Here is a 22,732-nt window from a genome sequence, read left to right as displayed (position 1 = left end):
TTGCTTTAATCTGCTCGTTCAATGTACTCCACAAGTGTAAATATTGAATTCCATTTATCACAAAGTTTACTTGAATTACTTGAACACTTCACCTGAACATGATATATATGGTCTAAAGTTTCAGCTGCTATTGTTGATCAACTTAAAATTATATTCAGCCTCTCTACTTGTGTGTAAGTAGTAGGAGCAGCAAAATGAACATGAAACATAATGCACAAAACACAGTCTCTACCACATTCAGGAATAAACCATCCAATTCAAAGAATACAGATTTAGCAAGCTTCAAAATTTAACAAAAAAGATGGAAAGATAACATAACACATTAGGTCCTCAGACAGCTTTCAACAATTCTCCCTTCACGCATACTGTTCACCCACCGCTTAGATTAAGTGGTTTAAACCCTCCAAGTGAAACAAGGCTTTCGGTGTACTTGACAATTGAAATAATTTCTCCAGGAAAGGACGTTAGCAGGGGGAATTTCTTAGTCTCTTTCTTTATATAGTCATAAAAGATGACTCCAAGCTCATGATTTAGCGCAACAAACTGTCCATCACCCAAATAAAGATGTATCCAATCAATATTAAAACCTATCTCAAAATTGAACTTTTTAGTCCAATACACATTGCCTGACACATTATCATCCAGTGTCCATAAACTAACGACCGATCCTTCATCGACGTCGTCTTTGAACATCATACCAAGAGAACCTTTAAAATCAAAAACATTTGAAATTTTCAAAAGCGTCTCATCTTTGTGAATGGGATACACTTCGAACACCTCACTATGCAAATTGAACGACAATATCTCATCATTACCTTCCATATACAACATCCCAGTTTTAGCATGAACACATTTTGAATAATGAGCAGGCCTCACACCACGCAGTGGTTGAGGAACCTCGACCTTTTTCCAACAATCATTATTTGCGGAATACAAATCCGCTTCTAATACAAGATTTTCTGGTGCCCAATCTTCAGGGGAGAGATACGCAAACACAACCTTAAGAATGTTATAGTCATTAGAAAGAGGGTCAAAACCAAAGCCTAACCATAAAATATCAAAAGACCTGTTATTACACCTAGGTAATTTCCTCATCTGTGTGGAAGCCGGATTCAACAAATATATTACATCAGCATTCATACCAACAATCGTGACAAGACCATTACAAGTCTGAATAAAATGTTCGGAAACAATATGCATAGAAGCATTCTTGGAAATATCAACAATAGCAAACTCTGGTGGCAGGTCTAAACGAACCTTATTATAATCAAAAGTCTTATTGAAGTAATGAACATCGTACAAGTAACATGTTCGAAATGGATCTTCATCTTCATCACCGTCATCAATGAGATATGTAGAAACCCACATTAGAGAGGCTTGTTTTTTGAGAGAATTGGTGAGATGGGTTTGGATGAATCGAGGGTTTGAAATAATAGATCGCCACAACTTACAAACCAATTTACAATCCTGAAGAAGTGATAGTACTGGAACTAATAAAAGTACCTTGAAAATGATTTCTTCAGGCAGATGAGAACAATCCATCGCAGCTTTCGTTACTATGTCCTAAATGGTTGTGACTTGTGAGACTCTCTCTCTTAATCGTGCTTTATATATATATAAAAAATGCTCAATTGGGAATGGGAAGGGACTGGGGTGGGGTGAATGAGGGAGCATATTTGATTGAGATATTTAAATATTGAAATAGATTGACCTGTATTTTTAATTTTTTATAAAATCTACCGATATTTATCGGTTTTAAAATTTGAAATGCTAGTGTCTCTGACCCAAAACTTTATCAAAATGATTCTTGATTGATTGGTTGTCATTTTATTACAGGTAAATGGCCCTTAAATGAAAAAACGTCTTCAACATAAGGCATACAGATAAAAAGATATAACGTATCATTTGAAAAAATTATTGGATTTTTTTGGAGTATATAATATTACTCAAAATTCACAAATAATTATTTTACATTTTAATGTTGTTTAATGTTATGAGATTTTAAAAAATTAAATGAAATTATAACTCAATATTTTAGGTGAAGCTATTCATAAATACCTTTAGATTTGATTAGATTTTATAAATTCATGAATAATTGTTTAAATTTCACGTAAATTTAATATTAACTCTTTTATTTCTATACATATTTCATTAAATTTATTATTTTATAGGAGTAATAAAGCAAATTCTAATCCTCGTCTTACATTAGCCTCTTCTTAATCATAAACTTCCGAACTTTTCTTCTTCGAATATCGTAGAATTTTTGTAAATAACTTACGTTTATATTAACTTTAGTTGATGATAATCGAATTTTAATTAATAATTTAAATCACTGGTAAATTTAAAAGAATATATTAAAATTTGAAGTATATATACATGGAAGATTAAGATTAATAAAAATATATTACGATTTAAATCGAATTCACTGATGATAGATTAGTGAAAATATTTACCCATCCCGCAGGCATAGCGGATTCAGTCATGAATTCATCATCCTAAATTCCCTATGTCCTACGTTTAATTTTAGATAAGACACGAATTTAAATATGGGTCATGAAGATCTTGTCCTAATATTCTTCTAAATTAGATTAGATGCATGCAACCAGCTAGAATACCTGGTATTGAAAAAATAATGAGAAATTTTCAATCTCGTGCACTCTACTCATGGTCAATTTAACATGTTATATTGTGAAAGAAAAATATGTAGGGCCCATTTGGGAAATCTTAAAATAAGTAAATTATATTTTAAAACAAATAAATGATTTATAAGTGATAAGTAGATGAATCATTATAAGTTATGTAAATGTTTGGATAATATTACTTATAAGTTAGATTTTTTGTTTACTTAAATAAATCAAAAAAATAATTTTTAAATATAATTATCTTAATTGGTGAATTTTAAGATTAGATTAACATTTAAAAATATATTTTTTAAAACTAAAATTAATGAAAAGGCGAAAAATCCAAATAAATTGAGAAAAAATATATCGTCACTAACATTTAATTTATCATCTTATAAGTTGAAAATATGAGTTATAAATTGGGTCGACAAACACTCGTGGATAAGTAGTTATCGGTTTATCTTTCCAATCAATCAACATGTGTGCACAAGGGAGACCCATGACTGTTTTAAATTGACCAGTGCATACACATGACATTTTTCCGGATTTAACCAACTCCCATTGTTTGAACAACTCCTTTAAAGCAAAATGTGATAACCCGAGAATTCAGCTCTCTAAATAGCGTTAAATTGCAAACATGAAGAGTTCAAATTTTCTCATTCGAAAGTCGTGCTTTAATCTCCTAGAATTCTTTCTTTTACTCCTGGAATTCCTTCAATTTAGCATGTGCACCTTCGGCTCTAGATGAAACATGACTTCTAAAGTGCGTACATTTTTCTGTCCATGTATGAATAATTCTCTCATTATGTGGAAGCCATGTACTCTATATATACCTTGTGGCATCTTCTTTCTCTTTATACAGAAGTTCAAATTGTGTCCAGTTTTGCACATACTCCTCTTCGGTTCGAGAATATATCACCGAATTCCAATCAGATAAAAACATTTCCCAATCTTGCTGCTTCTCAAAATAACCCTTACACTTTGCTAGAATATTTTTCTCAAAATGCCAAACATATAGAAAATTTACTGCTCTAGGAAAACAACCTTAATTGCATTCATGAGTGCTAATTCTCTATCGGACCCAATTACAGAAGATTGACACTCAGGATCAAGAATATTCTTAAACCCCTCCAAATCCCAAATATAATCATCACGCTTCTCACTTTCTAAAAATGCAAAACATGAATAAAATGAAGTATTGAAACTTGAGATTCCAACTATGTCAAGTAACGACATTTTATATCGATTTGTCTTGTAAGTGTAGTCCATAACATAAACAGTGGGATAGCTCTTACTAAGTGTAATTGACACTGGATGAGAGAAAAATTAATGTTTAATCTTTCCATAACATCAAAGATAAAATTACCTTGACCAACTTCATCAAATAAAGCTTGAATAGGTGTTCGGCCAGCTAATCTTTCTTTCTGTAGCTTGCACTTCATATTTGCTATAGTCCGTGAAACTGCTTTGGTATTAATATTTTCTTGTCGAAGTGCAGAAAGAATTTGACGGGTTTGTACAGCAGCTCTTGTTATTCTTTCAATAACCAATATCTGCTCACTTGATAATTGGTGACATGAAGGATGACCCGACATATCAACTGATGGTTCGTGATTGTGTAAAGTATTCTGCATCTCAAGTGTCCAAAATCCATTTCCCTGCTTCTTGCCACGAAGTTCAAATGGACAATTTATAAGCCGAGATCCTTTCCATCCTCAAGAGTAAGTTTGTATTTATTGAAATAACACCCTCCTCTATCACAACCAAGAATAACATATTTATCTTTCCTAGAGCACTTGATTGATAAAGCATACCCCTGTTCTAAGTAGAAACTCTTGGTAGAATTGATGACATCTTCACGACACTTAAATTGATGGAACTAACTCTGAAATTAACATCAGACATATCTTTTTTAATTAGGACCCAATATGAATGAAATTTTATACAAAACATATCTACTAACAAGGATACATAATCACTTGTTTCTCTAGTTTAAGTAAAGAAATTTAAAGCATATAAAAAAAGGATTAAACACAAAATTACCTTCATCATCTGATAATTCTTCAGAAGTTTGAGTAACATAAAAATGTATTCCAGTTAATTGAGATTCATCCATGGCTCAAACTAAGTTGACTGTGATTTTGATTTGTTTATACAATGAGTTTTAGGATTTGTTTTGGGATGTATTGAATTGGGATTTTGAAAGATTTTAATGGATTTTAGAAATTATGGGATATTCAATTTGGATTTTAAATAATCCTTTAAAATCTAAAGGTATTCAACAAGGATTGTAAAAAGTCTTTTAAAATCTGAGTGTATTCAATTTAAATTTTAAAAAGTCAATCAAAATTTGGTGGTGTTCAATTTGGATTTTAAAAAATCCATCAAAATCTGATGGTATTCAAAAGTTCATGAATTTTCTTTTATTTAAAAAAGTTGTGGATTTTGATGGATTTGCTAGTACATTTTTAATATCCTGAAATCTCTTCAAAATACATTAGATTTTGATAGATTTATAAAAAACTCTACAAAATCTGTAAGACTCTGCAAGATTTTGGATCAACTCCATCAAAATTTATGAAAAATTGAAATCAACGAAAATCTTTTAAAATTCATAAATTATTAACAATTTTTTAAAATCTGAAATTAATATGCCCCTTAAGAACGAAACTGTATAATTTGTATGTGTTTACGAAGCCTTCTGCGTGTATATAAGTTTTAGGGACAATTTTGTGTTTTTAAACAAATTTGCTCCGGATATAAAGATATAAAATTTCCCTACAAAATTAAGAGTGTGGTGAGGTGTCGGAGGAAGAAGAAATTAGGTGGGGCGAGAGAGGGGTCGTCATCATCACTTTACACTTACCACCTTGATAATAAATCCCGCGTGGCTACTCTCAACACCACCAAACACGTGTGCGAATCTCAACCGTTGATTCACTAAATCCCCAGCTATTCTGATTAGGATAGTTGATCCCACACTTTACGTGCCTTCAACCCCAAACAAACACAAGTCTGGTGAGAGTTGTACTTTCATTTTCATCTTGTTTATTGTATATATACAATCAGAATTTGCTAGAAATTTAATTTAATTGTTTTTTTTGTTTCTAGAAAATGAAGAAGGGGTTGTGTTTTCTTGGAATTTTGGTGGTGGTGATGGTAATGAGTGTGAATGGGGATTCTTCAAAAGAGATATTGGTGAAGAAAGTGAAGGGGCATAAAGTTTGTAGCCAGGGATGGGAATGTAAGCAATGGTCAAAGTACTGTTGTAATCAGACTATTTCTGATTTATTTCAGGTTTATCAGTTTGAGGATTTGTTTTCTAAGAGGAATTCACCTGTGGCTCATGCTGTTGGTTTTTGGGATTATCAGTCTTTTATTACGGCTGCTGCTCTGTTTGAGCCTCTTGGTTTTGGTACCACTGGTGGTAAGCTTATGCAGATGAAGGAAATTGCTGCTTTTTTGGGTCATGTCGGTAGTAAAACCTCCTGTAAGTTCCTCTCTCTCCCCCTCTCCCCCCTCTCTCTCTCTCTCAATTGACTACTCCCTCTTCTCCCTCTCTCTCCCAATTGACTACTCTCTCTCTCTCTCTCTCTCTCTCTCTCTCTCCCTCTCCCTCTCCCTCCCTCTCTATCTCTCTCCCTCTCTCTCAATTGACCCCTCTCTCTCTCTCTTAATGATGAAATGTACAGGTGGTTATGGAGTAGCAACTGGGGGACCGTTGGCATGGGGTTTATGCTACAACAGAGAATTAAGTCCTAGCCAATCTTATTGTGATGATTCGTACAAGTACACATACCCGTGTTCTCCTGGGGCTGAATACTATGGACGAGGTGCTCTCCCCATTTACTGGTATGTAATGTTTATTTCTTTTCTCACAACCCTCATTTCCTAAGAAAGCTGATTTGAGTTTATTATTGGTATATTCAACTATTAAGATGTGAGTTGCCAGATTCTGCTATTATTATCTCGAATATGTTTAAAATGTACTTGTAAGGCTAATGGAGTTTTAAAATTGAAGAAGTCGGATCTTTTTCTTTCCATAGTTTATGAAAAAATTAACGTGTCTTAAAATCTTAGGCAATAGTTAATAGCATCGATGCTGCATTTGTGGGGAGAATATCTGAGGACTTGAGGGAGACATGATTGATGATACGGATGCCTATATATTTGTTAAGTAGACTTTATTACATCAGGTTACTTATATATTTAAGTTTTTCATCTTTTCTGCTGGACAGGAATGTCAACTATGGCGCTACTGGCGAGGCCCTTAAGGTGGATCTATTGAACCATCCAGAATACATTGAACAGAATGCTACCCTTGCATTCCAGGCAGCAATCTGGAGGTGGATGACGGAAATTAAGAAAGGGCAGCCTTCATCACATGATGCTTTCGTCGGCAACTGGGAGCCCACCAAAAATGACACTTTAGCCAAGCGGACTCCTGGTTTCGGTGCCACGATGAATATTCTTTATGGGGAAATGGTATGTGGTCAAGGAGATATTGATGCCATGAACAACATCGTGTCTCATTACCAGTATTATCTCGACTTGATGGGGGTTGGCCGTGAGCAGGCTGGACCACACGACGTCCTCACCTGTGCCGAGCAGAAAGCTTTCAATCCAGCAACTGCAAGTAAAGATGATTCTTGAGATTTATTATAATCACTAGAACCATAAAAGAAGAGGCAAGGGCCAAGATATTGTGGTCAGTTATATCTCAATAAGTTTGAGCAATGTTATAAGTTTGTGAAATGATTTCTTGCCCTTTTATCTTGTCTGTTCTATAAATTTTGAGTTCGTTGTTACTTGTTACTATAAGCTGTGTGAATATTGTGTAATTATGCCCCTTATCAATATATGAACAACATTACTCCTCCAGAGAATTAAAAAATAAATGTATGAACATAATTATCACATATTAGTATTATATTACTCCTGTGAATATGGTGCAACTACAGGATATTTCGTCAGTAGTTTGGGTACTGAAAAAACTCTTGTGGTCTTAAATTATATTCAGATAATCAGTTTTGTTAAGTTTTGAATTATACATTTAAGAAAATGTTTCATTTTGAAATGTATGCTAGACTAAAATGTTATAGTAGTGTTATTATTAGTAGGTGCTCCAATTCAAGGTTCATATGATAAATATCATTTTTTTTTTATAAAAAAATATAAAATTGAGGCATGCCAAACAATCGAGCACTCGAGCAGCATTGCATAATACGTCAGAAAAAATTATAGGTTTTAATTTATGCAAACTGTTCTACGGAATCAAAAGACCAAAACACAGTGCTGTCTATTGCACAACTGGTGTGCAAATGACAAACAAATGAGGTAGCTGCATTAATAGTTTAAACGAACATAATAAGGCTGAATTTACAATCCTACATAGTTAATCTATTTTATAGTTTACTCAAATTACCTAACTACTTTCATAGAAATTAATTTGCAGCACTGATGGTTATAGTCTAAAGTTTCAGTTGCCATCATTGATTAGGTTGGATTTACAATCATACTCTGAGCTTCTACATCATATATACGAGCAGCAAGTTTTTCAATTTCAAACCTCTTGTAGCCTGTACAGAATATACAGTTACTGGAAGAGCTTTGCAGAAGTTGAAGAAGATGACCAAGCCTCTCTGTCCTAAATGGTTGCAACTTGTGCGGCCCTTCTGCAACCGTGCCTTCATACAAATGCTCAAATGGGAATGGGAGGTGTCTGTAACAATAAATTGCTAACAAAAATCATAGCAATGTATAAAAGTATGCTCAGCATTTGACTAGAGAACAATGTTGGCGATTCCACACATGTTCGCTAAACACTCAGTTAACGGCCCAAATTGGTACACCAAAAGATCACTCTGTATTTATACAACAAGATAAAAGGTGAGGTACACAGTCTCTACTATATATGGAGTTGTTATCACCTGACTAAGATTTCAAGTGACCATAATTTATGAGCAATCATTATAATCCAAAGAATCTAATATACTTACATCTAGCTCCCATGAAAGATCACACCTAAAACCATCCTTGGTGTATTACTGAAATGCCACAGAAATTGGGCTGTCTTTATCACTTACGCCGCTCCATATTTTTCTGTTCCTTCATCAAAATATTTACACCAGCTTATTCCAAAATCCAAAGTACTAAAACATAATGTTTTCTTGTCTTCATCATTTTACAGCATTCCTTGGACATTTGATTAGGCTCTCTGCACATGTAAACCCCGAAATTCGGAAGAAAGTGTCCAATAAATGAGCAAATGTGTACAGTAAGGTACAGCCACTTCTATAGGATGACCAGTAAGGTACAGCCACTTCTATAGGATGACCATGAGAAAAGTTCCTGCACACCATATGATGAAAAGACAATGTATTAGTAGTTAAGAGGATGTAGTCAGTAATACATGTGAGGATCAATATCTACATATTCCTTTGCATAGCATTACCTAAACTACTGGTATTAGTTTCAAATGGTTCCTAATAATTCAACACACCCACTTACGTTGTCTTTACAAGGTTTGAATCTTCTGTCCCTTAGAGGGGGAATGAGGTTGATGGCACTAGGCTAAGAGACCTTTGGTGCAGCCGAGGTAACAGTTTCTATATATCTCAAATTACATTTAAAGTTTTAATTTCAGGATGAAACCAACCAAACTTTTTGTAAGGAGGATCTTAAACTTTATTGCAGGACTTCAACATGATACCATGTATTTTGCATAATAAGTGCTGGTTCATGAAACCGTTACTGTTAAATATTAGTTAGGAAATGACATAAGCGAGATGATGTCACTATGGTGACATCATAATCACTGCAGCACGAGTAGCCACCAAGTAAGTTACTGTAGCAAGCTTTAAAGAGAAGCTAAGTTTATCTATATAAAGAGGCTTAGACTTCCTTGTATAACACAACAAATCAGAAAATGCAGCAGTAGTAGTATAGACAATACACACAGTTCACTGCACTCTTGTGTTCATCGTCTCTCTGCCTTTTCTCTCTTTATTCAGTCATATATACGTATAAATTGTGACAGTTACTTTCTTATATGTTTATAATTAGAGTACACAGCAGTAGACCAACTGATGGTCGTCTGTTGTATAACTTAAAAAGTAGTCTAAATTGCATTAACTAGAGCGTAAGGTATAGGCATATAGGAGGGAAAGAAGGAAGTGAGCTCTCTGGAATTAAGAAGTATTTAGATATGAACAGGAGAGTTACAGTTAGCTGTGTGTTGACTTGACTGCCCAGGTTCAATAAAACTCAACTCCATATCATGAGCCGCCGTCCAACCAGGTTCATATGTTTCGAGAAATCTAATCTTGGCTTTGTTAGGTAGATCATGGGGATGTACAAATGGCACTCCAGGAGGCCATCCGATTTCCATTCTTGTATGAGCACATGGGCTATCAAGAGTGTGAATATGGTTCTCACATTCTTTTAAGCTGCAGAATCTCAACTTGATACTCTTCTGATCAGCAATATCCTGAACCCTTTCTTTGAGAACTCTCTGCGCTTCTAGCCGCAATCTTTTAGAAGGTGGCAATGGTTTACATCTCGAATTGTTCTTCCTCTTCCTTACCGGTGGCTTTATAGATCCTGTATCAGCATTTCATCGATCCAAGGACCTGTTGTTAAAAACTTCTCACTGAGAGTTATAGGCACTGGGAATAAGAATGTGCACTTAACATTAAAAGTGAATGACAGGATACTATAGTAGTAGCCGACATCACAATATTTACATATAAAGTAAACTCAAGGTAAACTTATTTCATGCTCTTCTCAATTGGTAAAGTAAACGTACCTAAACTCTTATACAATCCTAAACAGTTAATTTACATGTGCCTAGTATATCAATATTCTTTTAGCCTAGAAGATTAATAATCACTATCTTAAAGACATAAACAATTTTTTGCATTGTGTAAACATAATACAGTACATTTTAGCTATACAAGGACCACACCACGAAGTTGCGACAAGCAGAAGTGCAAATTCGGAAAAGTATCTAATTTCCATATATATTAATTACTGGGCGATATTGTAATTAACATATACAAACCAACATTTTAGCAGCAATCATACACGATCAAAAGATGATGTTTGCGTGTTTAAAATGTATAATTTAGAACACAAAAAAGGCGAAAAAACTGAATTCGGAAAGGTATTTTTGTTTGGCTGATAGAGATAACTTAAAATTAGTTATTACTCGTCAACAAAAGACAGGTCATATGGCCAGATGCTCCTAAGAAAATGTATTACTCAGACTCTCCGACTTGCAAAAAAATAGAGTTTAGCAGCATCATTATAACGTTTACCTAAATGGCTAGCAGAAGAACATAAAAAGAAGGTATGGATGGACGGAAAATATCTGAACAAGGCATAAAGTGTGCAGGAAATAAAGTCAAGCATAGCATCTAAACCATGAATCCATCCCCTCGGTAGGACGTCATTTTAGATTCAACTAGAATGAAGAATGGAAGAGCTAACTACCTTGTTAGGTGCATATTATACGGTTTTTTACCAATAAACTGTAACCTATGATTAGCAAGCTTCTTCAACATGCTTGCAAGTAAATGATTGAACCAGAATTAAATTGAGCAACAAACCATCAATAGTTCACAGAGTATGCAGTTAGTATTGAAAAAAAAAACAGATCTCAAAAAGATGTTATGCAACTACCCAACATATAGCTGCAGTGAAAAATAATATCACTAACCGTCTTGTGCTGGATCAAAACTGAAACTCGGGAAATTTTGCCTGTTGAAAAGCTGATCTGTCGGGTGAGATTTCTGCATGAAGTCATCAACTGGTACTGGAAGCTGGAATTGAGATTCAACTCCATGCCCCGCTGCCCTCATTTCTGAACAATTGAGACTGGCCAAGGATTTAGGCATTAGTTTAAAAGAAATTGAACATCTCCCACACATGGTACCCTGAAGATTTCCGATATCCGCGCGGTACAGTGCCGGACTAACATAGCCAGCAGTAGCCTGGTACAAAGCAAGTCCAGGGCATATAATTGCTTCTTCAGGACCAAGGTCGCCATCGACAAGAACCCAGCGACCATTATAATCTCTCACATGTAAACCTGCCTTGTCGGACTTGATAAGGGATAATAGGCTCTTGTCAACCTGATGCTCAGGATCAGAAAACATAACTAAATGGTCATCCTCTTGGGTTGTCAAACTATGATGGTGTTCTCCCTGAAATGATGGCCTACCATGACAAGAAACAGACAGCACCGATGACGATATATCACTGTTTCTCAAGGGAACATTGTCAAGTATTTCAGTAAATGCAGAGCTTCTTAGATTTAAAAAATAGCTTATTGCATCTAATATATCTCTAGCTGCTTTTCCAAGTAGCACAAATATGTCTGATAAACCTGCAGGTGGGAACTCGAACTCATTGCTAGGGCCTGTTAGAGTAAGGCCTGGTCTAAAGTCATACGTTTCTTGCCACAAGTGAGAATCAGCATAGTAACCAGATGTCTTGCACCACTCAAGGGAATCATTGGTATGACTTATATCTGCAGATGGATATGACGGTTTATGATGGAAGTATAGTCGAGCAGATTCTAAGCAAGACTTTAAAAGAGCCCCATCACCTCCTGGAAGTTGAATGATAGCAGCAGAATATTGAGCCAGTGACTGTGACAAAGTTGCAATAGAAAGTCTGTATGTATCAGAAGGAAGACCTTCCGTAGCTATAAGATCAATGAGTTTCACACGAGCTAAGGTTGGCAGCCCATTGGTTTCCATGATCCTTTCTCACAATCCAAATTGAAGAGGGCGTTCAGCAGAAATCAGCATGTATACATAACTGCATTTCAAAAATTAAAATCAAACACATCCAATTTATTTGAACCACTAATATATTTATGATAAGTAATTTTACTTCATAAATAGGGGGAAAAGGGAGTGCAGAAATGAAACTATGACTCTCTATTCGAACCACTATCTGAGATTTTGAAACCATTATGACAAGTGAAATTTTCGTTGATTAAGTAAAAAAGAAACTCTGATAAGTGAGCTTGAGATGATGAGATTTTAAACATTTCATCATTTGTATTCTAACAGACTTACAGACAACCTGCCAAATCTATTTTAATAACTATAGGTTCATTCGACAAAGGACTACATGTTCACCAATTCTCATAGAACTTCAAAAAATACAAACCATACAAATATTGCATTGCCTGTTCTCCCAAACGTGCTTGTAACTATTCATTATAAACCTGATCCCCCAACAGGCCAACACCTACAACAGTTCTACCCAATGTGATCAAATGATCTATCACCGTCGACTGAAACAGACATATGTATCCTAAAGTCTTCTATTATCCCAATCTTCATTGTATCTTCGATCTTGCCTATACTTTCATTAGTAAAAGTGGAATCTGCAAAATGCAGTATAATCGTTCTATCTTCCTCTCAAAATAAAAAACCCTTAATACTAATACCATAAACAAACTCACTCTTCCCAAGATTTGCAACCTAAAAAATTACCACTATCTAGAGTCCAAACTCAAAAAATTTGTAAAGTTTAGCCTAGGTAACCATAACTAGACAAATAAAAAAACAAGATCTTAGCATTTAATTAATTTCAATAAAAGAGACCATTATTAGATATTAATCATTTGGGTATAAAAATAAACAACCATAACAATTAGCTTAAAATACCCAAAAAGGCCAAAAGGGTAAAAGTTTTGTGAACAAAATAAGATGATACAAAGAAGGGGGAAATTTAAGGTTTGAGCGTTCTTACCCAATATAAGGTTATTACAGAAGCATTTATGTCCCAATGGAAACAGCTTGTGTGTATTTGTGTGTATACAACAGCTTTGCTTGTAGTTGAGTTGTAGAACCAAGAATGTTAGAACAGAGCCTCTGGATTCACTTCACTTGTGATGAACACACTCACACCTAACATATTTTAATCGATGATTCTTATTTTTTTACTCCAAGACAATTTTTTAATTGGGAATTTAAAGGGGCCATTGGGTTTTATTAAACAATATTTTAAAAGGTTTTCTTCGAAAAATACGCATTGTTTAAGTTATTTTGCACAACATACAGTTAAAATCAATATGGTAAAATTTTATTTATTTAATGAGATTATTAATTTATCAAATTTAAAAATAAATTATCTCTATTATGTCGGTACCGGAAAAAATTATCCGTTTGACGAGTGTTTATTTGTTTATCAAATATTCAATCATGAAGCTTCCCTTAAATCAAAACATTAATAAGAAGAAAGATAGTACCCACACATTCTCCACAATCAGATTAAAGCCCAACTCCTCTAGTTACAAAAGCATTGATTCAGGGTAGGATCATTCATTCGGTTAAATTATCCCAGCCCACAGCTAAAATTTAGATCTATTACATAGATATGTGACAATTGGACAAATAACTGGTGAACCACAAAAAAAATATTGAAAAACTCTAAATATGACACAGTTGTCTCAAAATTTGGAGGAAAAAAGGCTTCAGATCTTCGCATCTCCCTATTATACTGTATTTGCAAGATCGAGATCATCTTTGGCTCATACTGGTGGAGTAACAGCAGATTTGGCAGCTTCAACTATAAAAGTTACATGAAATCAAAATCATCATAAGAATCTAAGTTACTAACAACGGCGTCATCATCGGGCTTATCCAAAATCAGCTGTTTCTTTTTTGCACCTGAAGAGCAAGGATGAATTATATAAAATAAATCCATTTTTGGTATGTAAACATGGAAGGCAAAGTAGGAATCTGACATTTGCACCAAACAGTTCAGAATGACATAATATTTTGCTCACTAGGAGGACCTGCACTAGAGTCTCATAAGTTCGTAATCTGCTAAAAGATGAATGTGACATACCTGTCTTCTTTTTACCAGCATTGGCTTCTTTCTCTGATTTTAGCTTTTCGTTTGCGATGGCAGTGACAGAAGAGGCAACTTCTTTTGCATCAGATGCCTTCAGAGATGTCATGGACAGTCTTATCACAGTTTTGAGCAACCCAATATAATGAAAACTTTTCTGATTTAGAGTTAAAAAGCCATTTTAAGTCAAAACAGGGGAAAACAACAATTATTAGAACTAGAATCCACAAATTTAAATTCAACACACCTCATATGGACGAAGTTTGTTTGAAATGAGCTCTGCATATTCCACGAAATCGCTTTCTGATTTAGGAATGAATATATCAAGAGACTTGTCATCGCCTGGTTTACCAAATAACTCAGTAGTGTTTCTAAAGTCTGCTTCTTCAACAAGCCTGTGGTGGAGAAAAAATCCGTGGTGAGCAAAAAATCATCACAAGCCTGATAGCAAATAATTATATGAGGCAAATTAGATATATACTCCTGTTTCCAGAAATGAGTGAATTTAGTAAAAAAAAATTTCGTTTTCTGTTTTATTCTCCATAATATGGAGTATTTTCAAGGAAAGATGCAGCATAACTTGACACATCTGGTGCTGTTCGTAAAGAGAAACTATAAACCTGATGCAAGATAAACCCCCTTTTCCCTATATCACTTGAAATATTCTTGTGCAACAGAATCATGACCCTAATTCAATTAAGTCAAATTTAATGGGTAAACCGACAATTAAGAATTTTAGAAACCAGAGACCAAGTACAATGAGCATTCTATTCCTGACAAAAGAACTCGTGTAACATAAAAGTCATTGGTAAAGCTAGGTAAATGATAGAACAGACATTATAATTGCCTTATCTTAACAGTTCATACTACTAGGTAGCACAAAAAATATGTCAGCATCATGATCATTTTCTTCACTTAAAGCGGCTCAGATGCAATTGCAATGTGTATACCATAATGGGATAGTGAGGGTCATAGAGATTATCCAACTATAAATTTGTCAGATTTTCCATGGTTTTTTAGTGTTTTTTTTTTGTATATTTTTGGTATATTCAGTTATATAAGAGCAGAGAAAGAGATATAGAAAGCAAAGTAGAGAGAATTAGCAGAGATCAGAAGATAAACAGAGAGATTTAGCACAGAAACGGGAGAGGAACAGACTTTTTAGAGAGATTGAGATAGAAAACCTAGAGAGAGAAAGTAGCTAATAGAGACAGAAAGAGGATTGATGGAAACTGATTTCCTTTTCATATATCACATAATGAGAAACACAGAACTATTACAAGTATTTATAGACAAAAACTGAGATGTAAGTGTAACTAACTAGACAAAAATGAATATACTGGACTGCCCTTGCTACTCCTTACTATATTAACACCACTACTCTACAAAAACAAAATTTTCTCAATAGGACTTGCATGCTATTAGACCAGCATACAATGCAGTGACTGAGAGTGACTTATTATTAATTAGCTTATAGCGTAAATTAATTTGACAAACATAAATATGCGGCACCTCTGCTGTCGCAGTTTTTCTGCTACAGGATCTAGTGGTTCCTCCTTGTCCATCTCAACAGTTTTCCCTTTCTTGTTGTTAGCTTTTGCTGCAGTCTTCTTTGAAGGCTTTTCGGCCGGTGGTTCAGATTTGGGCACCTGATAAGAAGGTTGCACATATTTTTCTTCAGAAGATCATTGGTGTGCTTAACTTCATGCTTTCACTTTTAGAAAACAAAATACGCTATGCAAGAATATTTTCAGTAGCATAATTATTTAAATAACAAAAAAAACTACAAGGGAACTAGAATGAAATAGCCTAATTTATAGCAGGACAAAAGATTAAAATAGTAAAAAGGATAAAACAAGAATAATTAGATAAAAATCTCCCAAAAGCATAAAACCTAGATCACTAAGATCATCCTACATGTATAAATCTTTACTCCTTTAGGGTAATAATACGTAAACAGAGAATATTATACTATAGATCAGATTATACTTTGGTACTATATTCTCTGGACAAAATTATACCAAAAAATTAATAAAGCTTTTCAGAGTTATAGGTCATAGTCAATAATAAATATACGACTGTATTAATTTATATGGAAAACCCATCTCCAAAGCTGGTACAAGTGTAAAATAAATCCTCAGATCCTCATCAATTATAAACCCAAAATCTGATTAACATAAGATGACTAAGTGACTGCATATTCTTGTTTTAATAAACTTCTATCTAGGATAACAAAAACCTAATCTAAACAATTGTCTAAATTCCTAACAGATAACCATTATTATGTATCCTAATTCTAATATATTCTTAATATATAATACAAATACACTTGTATCAAATTAACAATAAAAACCTATAACAATCAACTTTTTATTTTCCTGCTTCGCATCAGTATGCAAAGTAGAAGGTCTTATTACAGTCATGAATTCACTTTTTTTAATCCTGGGTTGCAGACTAGGTCTACATTGAGAAAATAAATTAGATCAGTGGTTTCTTTGTAGAGATTGTATCATGTATGTACGGGGAACAACAATCAATAATTCAAAAAAAATGTAATCAATCCACGTCTTATAAACTAAATACATAAAATACATATATATTTAGTAAATAAAAAAATGTGAACTTTTTTTAAATAAGTGTGTCAACAGATGGCCTTTTCCAGTAGTGCCATCCACATTTCCCTCTTAATTACCTCGAATAAAAGATAATTTTTAGAAGACGCGAGAGCTAAATGACACTAGACTTCTAAAATTCAAAAAATGTTTCACTATTCACGGCCCCGGCCAATTCTCAGACTTAACGTCTAGTAACAATTTTATTGTGACACTCTACAGAAACTGCTAATAAAGATTACAAGTCTATAGGACTCATTCTCTTGATCAAATCCTTCTCAGACTCCCAACTGATCATCATGACCTGACACCGAACTTTACAGGAGACGAACACAATTTTACACACTGCGCTGCGCAACTGTAATAGACATTTTAAGACACAAAATACACAATCCACATATAACATTATTATGTAAGCAACGTTGAAGCTCCTACACCAAGAAAGCATCGGATAACATGCTCTTGCCAAAAATTTGGATTTTAATGGCTGAAATAAACAAACACAAATGATTACAAGAGACTATTTATAGATTCTGCCTTAAAGAAAGCATATAATGAATGTATATGCTCTTATACTAAGAAAACATGTAATACCTTGTATGCTTACTAAAAACTTGGATTTTAATAGCTGAAATGAATATACACAAATAATCGGCAGTGATTACGTATAGATTCTGCCTTAAAGAATGCATATATAAAAATACCGGAGTAGGTTCTTCATCCTCCCAAGATTCCTTGATATCATCTTCATCCTTGTCTTCATCAGCCCATGGATCCTTTTCTTTGTTCTTTTTTAAATCCAGTGGGGGAGGCACATCATCTAAAACATTCAATATATCTTTTAGATTATGTAAAACAAGGTAAAACTTCCCTAAGAACAATGAAGAAAGACCCCTAAAAATACAGATGCAAATTATTTTTTAAAATAATTGATAGCAATAGTACTTAATATGGTCATTGGCTTAGCCAGTTTCTCACACAATCATGTAGATGTTTCTAATTCATTACAAAATAGTGGCATCTTTTAATTATTTGGTAGAATATAGTAGTTAAAGAGAGGGTGCTAGTGACTAATACTTTATCGATCTTTAAAGGTAACCTCAAATCCAAAGGACAGCCAGGGTGCTAGCATATGTATAGTCAGATACAGTAAGAGCATATTCGACCAAAATTGTAGAACCAGGTCATTTTTCTAACCTTGAATTTAAAAATGTTCCATTAACTATAATTTTCACACAATTCGGAAACTAATGTAAACATACAAACTTCTGTATCAGCTAAGTTGATTGATTAGCTTAAATTATACTTGAGAGGGAACGAAAGTGAAGAGTTTATATATACATATATATATACACACACATTATATATATATATACTATTTATTACTGTACATATATTTAATGTAGAGATAGATGGGATATATATCCATATGTTTTACATGTGGGGTTAAAATCTCATTTAATTATAATAGATCATTTATAATAAGCCCAACTGTCAACAGGTGTTAGTCCATTAGCTTTAATTTTAGGGTTTCTCTATATAGGTGATGTAATCCCCCATGACCACCACTTATTATTAATAAAAACATTTATCCAATAATTTAACTATTTCGAAAAACAGAAGAAGATATAGCTGCATTCTATCTTGAGGCTATTTTAAAGTCATATAAGAACATAAAAATGGCCATGACACCTTTTAAAAATAATAAGGTCCCCATCTACACACTCTACGAAACAGTACATAATAAAATATTACAACACTATCAGACAATTAATGATCCACATACTGGCATATAGTCAAAGTTGAACAAGCTAGCATCGGATCGCAGATAAGATTCGACTTAAAGATAGTGATTGTTTCTCTCTTCATTTTCTCCTTTCATTATCTCTTCAATCTTCCCAGTCACTGTTTTGCTCGATAAATTTAGCCAAACAATTTAACATCTGCTTACATTTTTAGGTCCCATGCAGAGGATCTTCAAAATGTTACCAATTCAAACATCAAAGTTGGCCGAAGAGATACAATCAAAGGCCAACCGAGCTCACCATGTGACAGTCAAATTATAAACCATTTGACTAACATGTATCTGTGTTATATAAATTTGGAGGTTTGGGCATCGAAAATTCGAAGCCTACGAGTAAATCTATTCTTTCAAAGTGTAGCAGTCTAGCAGATATCATTTGAAACAGGTTCTTTGGCAGAGGGTTATCAAAAGTAAATATACTTTGGTTTTAATCTTTTGTTTTGGGACACTCATATTGCGAGAGCTTTTCGAATTGATTTCGATACATTTTGAGGAGGAAAAAGAAGAGGTGCTTGAATGTCTACAAAAGCAACGAAATTCATTATTATATTGGTCATAGTTTTCCATTGACACTTTCTCATTCTCTCTCTATTTTATGTATCTGTCATCTCTGAATTCTGATTTCTTGACAAATACAAATATAAATAGATAGGCTAAGCTATCATTAAATCACAAAGTAAGCAGCCCACATATTCCCCACACCTGGACCAGTTCATGCTACACACTATATGACTGCTTATAGCCTCGTTACTACATAAAAGCCAACTAAACAAGAATCAATCTCCAAAACTTATTACTTCAAGTCAAGGACAAGAAATGATGATTACAACCTATACCTAACCGAGGTAAAACCTAAAGAAGTCAGACTTGCTACATGACAAAACTAGACCGATAGAAAATTAAAACAACTAAAAAATCATCGATAGCTAACTATTAACTACTAATGCTGTAATCCCCAAATACATAACTGGCTCGATTTATATAAAGCAATTTAACGGAACTCACGTAAACTAGTTGAATTTAAGATAATCTGCATTACAACAACTATAATTGTACACAGTATATAGCAACATAAGGATGAAAAAAACAGAGGAAAAGTGATTACCCCAATCTTCCATTGCTCCTTGTTGTAATTTACCAGGAATTGAACTATAAATTAAAGATATTAATTTACAAAGTGTAAAAAGTTGATATTTAATTGAGAATTAACAATAAGTACTAACAGAGAGAGGGGGGAGGGAGGGAGAGCGAGAGAGAGAGAGAGAGAGAGGGAGAGAGATTACCAGTGCAATTAGTTGATGAACGAACAAGATTGATAAAATTAGGGTTATCTAATTTGCACCGTACTGCTGTAGAGGTCAGTGAATTGAAGAGAACCGGGTTGTATGGTTGATTTTACTTGTACTTAGTTCGTGGATTTAAACCAGCAAATTTATTAAAATTCACCATTTTTTTAAATAAATTTTTTTTTATCAAATTTTCAACTTTTAAAATTTAAATTGAATATTAATTTGTATTATCAAATTTTAACAGATTTTTTAAAATATAAATTAAATATCTCTTATATTTTAAGAATTCAAAAAAATCATTTAAAATCTTAATTGAATACACCCCTGTAGGACTACTGGTCAAGAGTAATTTTCTAGTTAAAAGTTTAATTACAAAAAAAAAATATACAATTTTTTAAGTTATTTTTGTAAAAATTATGTTTTTTTAAGTTTTTCTTAAATGTTGTGCAATCTAAAAACACAAGCTATTTAATTAAATGTAGTGCAGAAAGTAAAGTAAAAAAAAATTAAGAAAAACACATAAAGTTTTTAATCAAGTTCAACCCCAAATTTGTCTGTAATCTACGTGCTTAACAATTTGAAAAAAAAAATAATCAAATCATATACAAGCACAATATACTATTCACTTTTGTGGAGTTTAACAATTTTGTAAAAAAATATTTTGGATCAAATTTATGAGTATAATCGTATAATATGTTACCCCCAATTACTTTTCTATAAAACTCTACGTCAACTTATCAATTACTTCCTCGTACCTTATTACTTTTCTCGTTTCATATGTAACATGAGACAAATTATTAATTTAAGTCTAATCTGTAAGAGTAGATATAGTCATAGGTGATCTTGTTTAATTCATATTTATGAGTATTTTAATACGGTAAAGTTTTTATTTTATATTAATACGAAATTAAAGATATTAACTATCAAAAATTTACGTTGGCAAACGTGATAAAGGCAAACGGGAAAAGTATTAAGGGACGGAAGGAGTATCTAGTAACTTACAATTTATAAATTGAATAATACAAAACGAATAATAAAGTATAAGATTCAAATTATATAATCTCTAATATATATAAATCGTATAAAATATAAATAGAAAAAAATAATAGATTTGAATCAATAATAAAAGCATTAATGTGAGATGCTTTTATGTTTCTCTCCCTAAAAATGTTTGAATACAAAAGCCAACCTTTAAATAAGTTCAACAATTGCAACATTCTTTAAATAAATTTGCAACATTCTGTAAATCCAGTTGTAATGTTTAAGTTTAACTTGCAACATATCTTGATTCCAATTTAAATGTTCAAAGTTTGTTAAACTTATTTGAGCATGAAATGAACCTTAACAAACATATAATAAGGGAAGAAAGACAAATTTTTTTTTAATAAATCGTTATTTCAATATATAGTATTTTGCAAAGATTTAAAATACATTCAAAATCCACTTTCTTACTATATGATGTCATTTTGTATAAATAAAATATATCCATGAGCACTATAATTTATTAAAAATGATTTATATATAAATGACCATTCTTTAAAAATATTTGTCGTAAGTTTTCTAAAAAACTCCATAGTTTATGATTTTCGGTGAATCAACGCAGCGAGATGATTCAATCCGGTACAAAGGGCTTGCTGTGTGGAATAAGAGTTGATTTCCATTTCATTTACATGGGGTTGAATGCTAACACCTACTAAAAAGTCTTTAATGTCCATAAATCTTTTAAGATCCAAAAGCATCTTTTATTAGCAAGTTCATATTTCCTTTCGCACATGAGCATGTGCACCTGTTTATTCCATCGATTCAATTGATCAATGACGTTGTTTACTGGGAATGACAAAATAATTCGATTCGACGGATACCTGATCCAAAACCTGAGATTTTGAATTTATCGAACCCGATTTTTTGGACTTGGATAGAGATTTAATTTTTAAACCCGAAATTTTTTGAATTTGGATTTGAATATTAGGTATAACGATCCGAAACCCATCGGAAATCCGAAACTCTATCTGAACCCGATCTGAACCCGATCTGAACCCGAAATCCGAAAAAAATCCGAATTATTATATATATATATTAATTGTATATATAATATTAGAATTTTATATATATTACATATTATAATATTATAATATATATATATTAATAATATACATTATACATATTATTATATAATTTTTAGAAGATATATTTTTATATTTATGTTAAAATTTAACTAATTATAAAGTTTAATTAAATATAATTATTCAATCATTTAAACGGGTGATAAGGTTTATAAGGTTAACAAAACATCTTTTAGTAATAAATCTGAAAAGCTGGGTATCAATTGAGTTGATTTTTAAAATATTAGCTATACATATAATAACACAATTAATGATGTAGTGTAGTGGTTGAAGATGACAAGTTAAAACTCTTTCTCCACAAGTCGCGTGTTCGATCCCAAGCACTTGCAATATCAATAATTATACAAATTTTCAGATTTCGGGTTCGGGTATGAATATCCAATTCAAAAAAATTCGGGTTTCGGTTATA

The 22,732-nt window shown here is 32.9% G+C and overlaps 4 protein-coding genes and 1 long non-coding RNA gene across 10 annotated transcripts; 1 reads left to right on the top strand and 4 right to left on the bottom strand.

The window, feature by feature from the left end:
• Positions 1-369: 369 nt before the first annotated feature.
• On the bottom strand, positions 370-1,368 carry LOC141719609 (uncharacterized). The gene has a single exon (XM_074521989.1). The coding sequence runs from the start codon at positions 1,366-1,368 to the stop codon at positions 370-372; it is 999 nt and encodes a 332-aa protein (XP_074378090.1).
• A 2,462-nt stretch (positions 1,369-3,830) lies between these two features.
• Positions 3,831-4,800, bottom strand: LOC141717128 (uncharacterized). The gene is made up of 2 exons (XR_012573535.1): positions 4,665-4,800; positions 3,831-4,506 (listed from the first exon to the last, which is right to left on the bottom strand). It is a non-coding gene; the product is annotated as an uncharacterized LOC141717128 (long non-coding RNA).
• A 689-nt stretch (positions 4,801-5,489) lies between these two features.
• LOC141720953 (chitinase-like protein 1) lies at positions 5,490-7,540 on the top strand. Of its 2 annotated transcripts, XM_074523668.1 has the most exons (4): positions 5,490-5,639; positions 5,733-6,111; positions 6,314-6,473; positions 6,860-7,540. In XM_074523668.1, the coding sequence occupies exons 2-4, from the start codon at positions 5,736-5,738 to the stop codon at positions 7,272-7,274; spliced, it is 951 nt and encodes a 316-aa protein (XP_074379769.1). In that variant the 5' UTR covers positions 5,490-5,639; positions 5,733-5,735; the 3' UTR covers positions 7,275-7,540. The 2 variants fall into 2 exon arrangements, with proteins under 2 accessions (XP_074379769.1, XP_074379768.1); XM_074523667.1 differs by lacking the exon at positions 5,490-5,639 and having other exon boundaries at positions 5,676-6,111.
• A 371-nt stretch (positions 7,541-7,911) lies between these two features.
• LOC141720952 (uncharacterized) lies at positions 7,912-13,570 on the bottom strand. 5 transcript variants are annotated; one of them, XR_012574610.1, is made up of 5 exons: positions 13,392-13,570; positions 11,341-12,446; positions 9,846-10,223; positions 8,621-8,972; positions 7,912-8,343 (listed from the first exon to the last, which is right to left on the bottom strand). XR_012574610.1 is itself a non-coding variant. In XM_074523666.1 (4 exons), coding segments are annotated over exons 2-4 (1,425 nt in total). In that variant the 5' UTR covers positions 12,386-12,446; positions 13,392-13,570; the 3' UTR covers positions 8,452-8,970. The 5 variants fall into 5 exon arrangements, 3 of the variants coding, with proteins under 3 accessions (XP_074379767.1, XP_074379766.1, XP_074379765.1); XR_012574609.1 differs by lacking the exon at positions 7,912-8,343 and adding an exon at positions 8,452-8,485; XM_074523666.1 differs by lacking the exon at positions 7,912-8,343 and having other exon boundaries at positions 8,452-8,972.
• Positions 13,571-13,884: 314 nt separating this feature from the next.
• On the bottom strand, positions 13,885-20,310 carry LOC141720951 (uncharacterized). The gene is made up of 7 exons (XM_074523663.1): positions 20,195-20,310; positions 20,017-20,060; positions 17,812-17,927; positions 16,008-16,144; positions 14,743-14,890; positions 14,493-14,652; positions 13,885-14,311 (listed from the first exon to the last, which is right to left on the bottom strand). The coding sequence occupies exons 2-7, from the start codon at positions 20,027-20,029 to the stop codon at positions 14,220-14,222; spliced, it is 666 nt and encodes a 221-aa protein (XP_074379764.1). The 5' UTR covers positions 20,030-20,060; positions 20,195-20,310; the 3' UTR covers positions 13,885-14,219.
• Between the last annotated feature and the right edge of the window lie 2,422 nt (positions 20,311-22,732).

This window comes from Apium graveolens, chromosome 4 (assembly GCF_009905375.1).
Source record: "Apium graveolens cultivar Ventura chromosome 4, ASM990537v1, whole genome shotgun sequence".
Lineage (NCBI taxonomy): Eukaryota > Viridiplantae > Streptophyta > Magnoliopsida > Apiales > Apiaceae > Apium > Apium graveolens.
Note: the sequence above shows the minus strand (reverse complement) of the source record. Positions and strands in the feature narration are given on the sequence as shown.